We start from the raw sequence: 9,185 nt of genomic DNA, 5'->3' as shown, positions 1-9,185 counted from the left end.
TGACTGAAGGCCCTGAAAGGAAGGTCAAGGCCTGGAGGCTGGGCAGGGCCGATGAGGTGAAGGGAGGGGCTTGGGTTCAGGGGACACTGTTGGGCACAGCTAAGGACATTGAAGAGAGGATCTTGAGCCAAAGAGCTTTGAAAAAGGAGGGGTGCAAAGTGAAGGACCTTGTGGGGAAAGGGGCTGTGGAAATCCATGCAGAAGGACAGGAAGCGGGTGATTTCTAAGCAGGAAGGACGGATGAAATGGTACAATTAACAACTTGTAAGACCCAGGCACAGATCCATCAGAACTACCCATCAGGAAGGACATTAGCCAGACCCTAAAGCAAGCTCCCAAGGCCCCCAGCTACGGCCAGCATTAACCCTTTTAGTTACTGAGAAACTCTGGGACAGGAAATCCATGAGAAGGGCCAAGAAACATCAGGAAGCTTGGGGCAACGGCTATCTACTAATGTGTACAGAAGTATTTCAGTATTTAACAATCCCTTCAGCTGTACCAATGTACAGAACTGATGAACGGGAAAGAAATTTCAAGGAAAGGAATGAGGACTCTTTGGGTCCTGATGACACATACTAGACTCATCTTGCACACAGTGGGCATCCAAAGAATGTTTGTTGAATGAATATAGTCCAGATCTGGTGTGGTGGCAGTGGTGTTGTTGCCTATGCACATGCACATTTGTAGGTCAGAGGTCCTTACCACAGGCCGGGCTTCCTCCCGGGGCACTCCAACGACCTTCATCTTGCCCCCGCTGGTGCTCCGGTCTCGAATTTTGGCAAAGTGCTTCTGCAGGCACCTGCGGTCATGGGCACTACAGGGGCTGAAGCTGTTGTTGGGGTGGTCACCCTCATCCTTGTCTGCAGTCAGGCCAAGATGGAGAGAGGTCAGCACTGGGAAAGGACAAGGCGCACACCAACCCAACCTCCCACCTGCTTTCTTCTTGGAGATTCACCAGGCTGGAGCTGGGGAAGAGCAGGGAGCCTGGGGGGTGGGGTGAGGGGAAGAAATGAAAGCAGCCAGTCTCCTCCCCACTCCCCTGGATCTCCTCAGGAGAATATTCCTCTTGAAGTCCTTGACTTGTCCCTCACCCCACCCAGTCTGGCCCTCAGATGAGTCACCAGCTGCAGGTGTCCAAATGGCATGAGGGTCCATCTCCTGGGCCCTGCAGGGAGGTCTAAGGCAGGCAGGGGGGCCCCCCCACTGGATGGTGTCCCCCTTCCATTCAGCTCCTCCTACCATCCCCCTCTCCATCTGCTCTCTCTTCTCGTCTCTTTTCCTGCTCTTTTCAGCGTTTGGCTGAGCCAGCCAGGGGATCCCCAGGGCTGTTGGCTCTGCTGACCCTCTTCCAAATGGCCAGAATCAAAGTTTCCAAGAGTGGTGAGAAATCTGGCCCAAAAAGCTCTCCCTATTGGCTGGACAGGAGAGAAGTGGGAGTGGGTGTGTATGCCTACATGTGAAATTGTGTGTGTGTGTGTGACACTCTGTGTGGCCCCAGGACCAAGAGAACACCCTCAGATATCCCTTCAGTACCCCACCCCAGTCTCCCATCCTTAGACTTCGGACCCCATCCAAAGTCCATGTCTGTTGCCCAGAGCCAGGGCACTGAGGATCTGGAGACAGGGTGGTGAGGTTGGACCCCCAAGCTCTCCCTTGGATCTCCTAAAGACTATCTGAACTCAAGAAAAATCCCATCCAGAAGTCCCAGAATTGAAACCACTGCTCCTCCATCCAGGCAGCTAGAAAACCAGAACATAGGGCTGAGCAAGAGAATGAGGCTACAAGACCTCTCCACACATCAGAGCCACCTCTGAAATGCTCGGGCTTGGCAGCTTGCTACCGGCCTGAGTGCAAAGTCCCTGCCAGCATTCCAGATGTTGGCAGCCAGACAGAAGGTTACATCTGGTTTGCGTCAGGATTTTTTTTCCTGGGGAGTTAGCAGGTTCCTCCATGCATGGCAGCAGTCCCAGAGCTGCCTCTGGGTCAAATGGTATTTTTCCGCCTAGCCAAAGTCAGCTGGGGGTTTAGTTGTCCTTTTATTCTCCTAGTTCTGGGGGGTATGGGAGAAAGCATGTGGATAAAGGGAAACCAGGCAAGGACGAATATAGACCCTCAGAAAGACTTTGTCAAGATTCCACACTAAAGGTTATTTATAAAATTGAGTTACCAAGGATGGGAAGAATTGTCATGGGTACAGGGCTGCCTTAGAAAAAAGAATCAAAGGGAAGGAATAAATGGAGCAGATAGATATAACCCATCCTTCTGTATATTTACCATCCCAAAAAGGACAGTCCAGAGAGGACTTCTGTCCCAGAGATGACATCAACTTCTTGAGGATCAGCCAAAGAGAAGACACTATAGCAAGGTCTCCTATAGCTGGTGTGAGCAGCAAAAGAAGGGGCAGATAAATTTCAGAAGACCAGGATTGTGCCAAGGGGGCCATAAGAAGATACACCCTGAGCCCTCAGTTAGGAACCAGGAGAAAGATCTGGGATCCAGGCTCTTGCCTGAAAACACTCCCAAGGAAGCTATCTGGCTAAAAAGGCCCAGGCTGGCCAGTGACACCCCAACACACACATCAAGTCCACCTTGCACAAAGCCATGAGACTTGTGGATGGGGTCACAGTGTTTCAGGGGTGTAGGCTGGAGGTGGGGAATGGAAAGAAAGAAGAAATGAAAGACCTAAAGGAATTAGAGCCAAATCTTGGAACGACAGAGGCTGAGCTGGAATGTGAAGAAAGGCACCACCATTTTACTCATTTACCACAGCCCACGACACTAACGCAGGGACACCCTTTGAACTTCAAAAGGTTTCATTGTCTTTCCTTTGAGTTTGCTTTCTTTTCTTGACCATAAAGGAAAGGATTACTTTGCACAGTGACACTAGGTCCTCTTGGACAACATGCAGAATGTTCATAGGTTTCAAGAGTAAGGAAGAGTTTTCTAATGAATGGGGCTGCCTCAGCAGATAGAGAGCTCCACACCCTGGAGGTGTGGAGCATCGGGTGGTTGAGGCCTCAAGAATCTAGAGATCTGGAGTGGAAGTTTGATTGGAACCATGCTTTCCATTGCTGAGTTTCTATGAAGAAAAGTTCACAAATGACTAGCACTCAAGGGATTATTAATGGATATTTGGAATGTTTATCCCTTTACTTAAGAGGTACCACTAAGGAGGACAACTGGGTCCACTCACTGAAATCTAGGGCTGCATGGAGCACAGGGCAAGCCTGGAAGCATAGCTTATGTTCCTGTGTTGGTGTGGCCCCACGTCACACAGAGGGGGTTATGTGGGGAAAGCAGAGCAGGCAGTGCGCCTGGCCTCCCCCTTCTTGGTTTCCCCACTACCCAGCACACTTATCCCTAGCTCATGTGCAAGCTTAGAGTAGAACACATCAGACAGGGAGAGTATCTCCTTACTTACTCTCATGGGGACATACGTACACAGACAATGTCCATATCTGCCCACTCAGACACAGACAGGCTGGGACTCAAGAATCACAAACACATACAAACAATCACATGTCCAGGCACACACTCATCCACGCGTGCACACTGCGCTCTGACCCTGCCCTGGGCAGAGACACAGACCCAGGGCAGGCCACGCTGACTGCATCATGGCTTGTTGACTTTCCATTTAATCTGTAACTTTTCCTTGCCTGGCCTTGCTTAACCGGCGGACTGAGGGCTCACAGCAGAACCCATCCATAGGCACTTGGTTTGGGAGGGTGAGGTCGTAGCCTTGGGTCTCTGGAAAATGTTAACTTCTCATCTCCAAAACTGGCTAAATACTTGCTACTTCCCTGCTAGTGCAGGAGTTCCAGCTACCTGGTGCTGCTCACCCAAGTGGCTCCCTCTGGAAAAATCCCATCCCCGTGGGTTCCCCTCTGAGCAGGAGGCACAGGCAGACCTAGCCCCCTGAAAGTTCTGACCTCCTGACCTCTGAAAGGCTTGTTTGGGAGGTGGGGCTTCCAAGATAGGCAAGGTTATCTTCTCCCGCCCCTCCTTGGAACTAGGCCAACAACATCCAACCACAGGGGAAACCTTGGTCTTTGCTCCAGCAACAGAGGAAGCGAAGGCACCCAGACAGAGAAGAGGCTTCACAGCTCTGGCACCACTGACTGCAAAGTTCATAGCCAAAGCTAGAAGATTTCCTCTTTCTTGCTGCCTGATTTCACCCCCATGATTTCTCCTTAACTCCAGCCCCTGCCCTCCTCAAGATACCTAGAGTGAGGCTGTGAGGTGGGTGGGCCCAGCCACCCAGACACAGAAGTTTCAGGCATGATCTGGAGGGTCATCCATCTGCCTTGCAAGAAAGGCCTTTTCCTTCTTCCCCTGGACTCTGACTAGAGAAGCCAAGACCACCTGTGCTGGGTACCAGGCCCTTTCTTTGAGGTCTGGCTCAAGGGGTGTCCGCCTCACTGTCGTGCCATGCTGCCGGCCTCAGACTAAAGAGCCAGGGAAGAAAAGCTGACCTGTCCTCCCCATGTTTACAGCAGCAAAAGCTACCAAAGTCCTCTCTACCCCTTTCAACTCCCCTGAATGTCCCCCCAGCTTCACTCACTTGCCCTACTGTCTCCCAAAGTCCCAGAATCAGAGGAGAATTTAAGCTTCAACTTAAATCTATTCAGCTTCCTCTTCATCACCATCCTCATCATCACTCCAATTTACTGAGCTCTTACTCCATGCCAGACATCCCAACCCTGTGAGGCAGGTCATATTGCAATCCCATTTTACAGATGAGGAAATGAAGTAGACTGGGTGGGGAGGAAGGAGGAGAGACTTATATCTGCAGCTCCTATGTCTTTAAATGGAAAGACTCCTGATACTCGAGACATCAATAATTCTTGCTTTGCCAATACTAAAGAAAAAATGTTAAGCAGCCATGCTCCTCCTCCCCCTCCCCCCTCCCCAAGGCACAGAATTTCTGGGAAGGCCCTGTTCCCATGACATGACTAGATTCCCAGTACTGAAGTAAAGGGGACAATATCTGCTGCGTTGACTAAAAATTAACCCAGCCTGCATGTTCCCTAACCCTGTCCCAGAGGGACCCAGAGCACAGTTTAGGAACTCCCCAATCCAAACACTGATCTTCCCACTGTCCCCTCCTCCAAATTCCAAGAGTCGAGGGTCAGTACACTGATGCAGAATTGTGGACTTCTGACGCACACATCCCACCCCACCCCCACCTCTGGTGACCTGAGTGGTGTTAATCCACAGCATTTTTGGCTCAGAAAGCTGGGACATGAGGGCTATTGTCGGGGGAAGGGGTGGAGATGGAAGTAGGAGACCTGTCCCAGGACAAAGAGTAGGCAGCTAGACCACAGCAGGCCAAGGGAAGGGGTCTGCTAAGTGGCTGCCTTTCCCCAGTCACCTGCTGAAGATCAGCCCCAAGAGGAAAAGGCAGAAAGAAGACCCTGATACCCTCTGCCAAAGTATTGCCCAGGCCAGAGGGCCCAAGCCTTGGGACCTAGGAGGGACAGTGGCCTATTGACAGTGGAAGGCTAAAGAGAATAGAGGGGCTAGGGACCGAGCCCTGGCCATCTTGGCTCAACAGAGACCCTGCAGGGCTGCTATACAACTCCAGGGGACGCCTTTCACACAGAGTAATGTGGCCCAGGCCATGGCAGGGGGTACTTCTGTGATGACCAGGAGGTGAGAGGCCGTGGACACTGTTTGCCGAGCTGCTACCTAGTTTCCTCAGGGTCCTCCAGGCTGCCCCTTTCCCTCTCCAGATATCTGCATGCACTTCACGGGTGGAAGACAGGCAAGGAGCGAAGGGTGAGGGGTATTGAGATCTGGGCCCTGAAATCCAAAGGAGACCCAAAGCCACCTTTTGAGGCTGGTTTGCAAGATGTCATCAGGACAATCATAAACTGTTCATGCCATGTCCCCTAAAGGCTCCAGAGGATCAGATGCTTCCTCCACTACAGGATGGGATATTCCTACCCCGCCGGGGACGAAGGAGTGCCCAAGACCCTCTGAGGACTCTTCTACCCCATGTTCAAATTGGTGAGAGAGGAGGAGGCTACCAGCCATTCTAATTTGGTGCCAGATACCTGCTGGCCAGTGGAGGACAGCGATACAAAGGGAAAGTGGTCCCGTTATACCCAGAGAGTGCAAGGGCTCAGCCCTCACTCCCAGTCTGATCAGTACCAGTACCTTCCTCTCCCACTGGCACTGGCATCTCTGCCTCCAGAGCAGCAACTTAGTCCCCCAGGACCCCCCCTTCTCAGATGTGCTGGAAGCCAGGCTGGCATTTCTCCTAGAATGTTTTCTGCTGACCCATCCCTCACTACCCAGGGGCAGGAAGGGCAGAGAGGCCTGAGGCCCAGACCCCTGGGGTCCACCTCCTTCCTGTTTTCCCTGCATCCTGCTCTCCTCCGGCTCACAAGCTGCAGAGGATTGAGGAAGTGGAGCGGTCTGGGACCCAGAGCAGGAAGCTCGGGGCTGGAGTCCCAGCATCCGGACTGCAACAATGGAAGCTTCAAGCACCAGGAAAAGAGACAGACCCAGACAGAGGCACAGGGAGAGCAGAGTCAGAGAGGGAACAAGAAACAGAGGCAGAGACAGAAAGGCAGTCAGAGAGAGAGATTCCAAAAGTAACAGAGAAAGACAGAAACAAAGAGGAACACTGACAGGGACACAGAGAGAAACAGCAACAGAAAGAGACTGAGATCAAAGTGAGAGAAGCGGGACAACAGAAACAGAAAAAAGGAATAAGACAGAGGAAGAGAAAGAAACTGATAATGGGCAGAAGATATCAAGGAAAGGAGAACTCTAGAATGTTAGTGAAACTAGAGGTTGAGAGACACAGCAGGAAAGAACAAAAGAATAAGAGAACGGAAAGACACTGAGAAAGATTATAAGGAGAAACTGAGAGGCTCACTGAAAAATGGAAACAGAGAAAGTGTAAGAATGAGTTTAGGGCAAAGGGCCTTCTAAAGCTCTTTTCTCTCTCCCTCTCTCTCTCCCCTCTTCTCTACTCCCTATCCCACACCTGGTAGGTTTCTGCAGCTCTGGGCTGGGAGCCAAGACTTGCTTCTCTTCTGCCACCTCAAATGGCACCTGCCGGGAAGAAGCAGGGTGCCTGTGTACCAGGGCAGGAGGAGGTGCCCAGGCCTCGCAGAGAGACCCCTGTCTTCCCAATACCTCTCAAACAGTTAGGTGAGCTGGCCTGGGGCTTTGGGGAAAGGCAACTCCGATGACCCTCACCACCAAAGCCCCACTAATTTGCATGTCTCACTCCACCCCACCTCAAGGTCAAAAGTCCAAGCCCTGGCTTCTCAGACCCCTGGGGTTTCACTTCTGGGCAGGGTGAGGGGAGCTCCCTGGATCAGGAACAGAAAGCCCCAACCGCCATCATCCCCATCCTCCCCCAGACCGTTCACTTGCAGGATGCAGGCTGGACCAGGTCACTTAATTTACCACTCTTGCACCAGAAGCCAGGACTATCATTGAGACCTCTCTTCCCAACTAGGCACCCTTGGGAGGTTTGAGATGGATGGATGGGACAGAGTCCTCCTTGATGGTGGCAACAGGCTGCTAGAGACTTGATAGCAGTTTCCTTGGCTGAGCTTGTCCCATGCCAGTCGGGCCCTGCCTTCTCCTCAACTCACAGGGGATTTTCAAGGGCCTTCCAGACTAGCCTGAATGAGAAAAGGGCTTCTGGGAGGGGAGACCATCAGGGAGGGTGTGCAAGGGTAGGGGCAACCTTACCAGAGGGCTGCAGGTTTTCCTGGATAGCCTCGATCTCCGCCAGCTCCATGCACACGCCTTGACCGTGCATCAGCGTGTGCAGGGGCTTCTCCACCCCCCGGGGCGGGTAACAGCGCAGGCCCGAGCCGCAGCGCGGGGTGTACACCCCGCAGGGCATCCCCTTGCCCAGGGCACAAGTGGCGCAACAGCCGCAGCCGGGCTCCCGCACCAGCTCCTCGCAGCCCACGGGGGGGCGGCAGCGCGCCAGCTTCTCCTCGGAGCAGGGTGGGCAGTGGATGGCTTCGTCCTCCAGGCTCGGCCCGGGCCCGGAGGCCAGGAGCAGGGCGGCCACGAGGCAGAGGGGCAGCATGACCAGGCGACGACGGGGCGCGGGCGCGAGGCGCGGGCGGGGGGCGCGGGCGCGCAGGCTGGCAGCAGGGGGCACACGGCGGCAGCGCCCGGCGCGCCTGGAGGACCCGACCCAGAGAGCGCGAGGAGACGGGGCGGCCCGCTGACGGACAGGGACGGAGCCAGGGAAGTTAGCAAGCGGGCTGGAGGGAAGCGAGCCTGGCCGCCGAGGCGCTGCGCCGCATCCTCGGCCCGGCCCAGGCGGCGGGTGGCGGGGGGCAGGGGGCTGAGCGGCTGCCCGGGACCGGCTCCCCGGGACTTTATACCGGCCCCTGGCCACACCCCCAGCGCCTTCCCAGAGGTGGGGGAGCGGGAGGGTGGGGGCGAGGGGGAGAGAGCGAGGCGGCCGTTAGGGGGAGGGGGCGCTGTCCTGAGTCGCTGCCTCTACAACGTCTGAAAGTCCTTTTCTGCCCAAGAAGGAAGCGGCGCAGTTTGGAAGCCGCGGCGGGCGCCGAGAGCGCCTCTGAACCGGAGCCTGGGAGCGGAGAGAAGGGAGAGGAGAAGCGAAGGGGCTGCTCCTTGGCCCCCCTTCCCTGACCTTGGAGGATTCTTCCCCAAGCACACCAAGGCGGCCTGCAGCCCCCGCACTGAGAAGGCGACCTTCTAGCCCCGACTCCGAGCTCCGCGGATTCATCTCCCTGCCAGAGTCCTTTCCCACCCTAGCGCTTTCGGTCTCAACCACTGGAGACCTAGTCGGGTGAGGTGGGGAAAGGGGTGCAGGCACCCAACGAGGCGCCCAGAAGGGTCTGATGGCCCCAAGACGTTAGTAGGCCCTCTTCCCACTTGCCCTTTACAACCTCCCCCTGCCCTTGTCTCCCCAGAGCCCATTTGAGTCCTGGTCCGCTCTGTCTTCCCCAGGACGGAATCAACCGACCTCAGGGGGAGGGAGGTGCCAAGCCTCTTCTTCCTTCCTGGATGATGGCTTCTTCTGCCCAGACCCACTCCCAGAGGGAGACTGGCTGGGGAGATTGCCACTCTCAGTGTGCAAAGTGTGCATTGCACAACTCCAGGGGGCACCATTTCTCTTGTAGTCATCATAGATTTGTATAGCTGTCGTGACAGTTTTCCAGTAGATGGCAGTC

General features: G+C 54.6%; 1 protein-coding gene across 1 annotated transcript in view; it reads right to left on the bottom strand.

The window, feature by feature from the left end:
• The window catches only part of IGFBP4 (insulin like growth factor binding protein 4), an 11,919-nt gene extending 3,556 nt beyond the window's left edge, over positions 1-8,363 (bottom strand). The window contains exons 1-2 of the mRNA XM_046676389.1: positions 7,717-8,363; positions 703-860 (exon numbers count right to left, since the gene is read on the bottom strand). Of these exons, the coding sequence (XP_046532345.1) occupies positions 703-860; positions 7,717-8,065 (507 nt within the window). The 5' untranslated portion in view covers positions 8,066-8,363. The remainder of the gene's footprint in view (positions 1-702; positions 861-7,716) is intronic.
• Between the last annotated feature and the right edge of the window lie 822 nt (positions 8,364-9,185).

The sequence above is a fragment of the Equus quagga genome, chromosome 11 (assembly GCF_021613505.1).
Source record: "Equus quagga isolate Etosha38 chromosome 11, UCLA_HA_Equagga_1.0, whole genome shotgun sequence".
Classification (NCBI taxonomy): Eukaryota; Metazoa; Chordata; class Mammalia; order Perissodactyla; family Equidae; genus Equus; species Equus quagga.
This window is presented reverse-complemented; position numbering and strand designations above follow the sequence as displayed.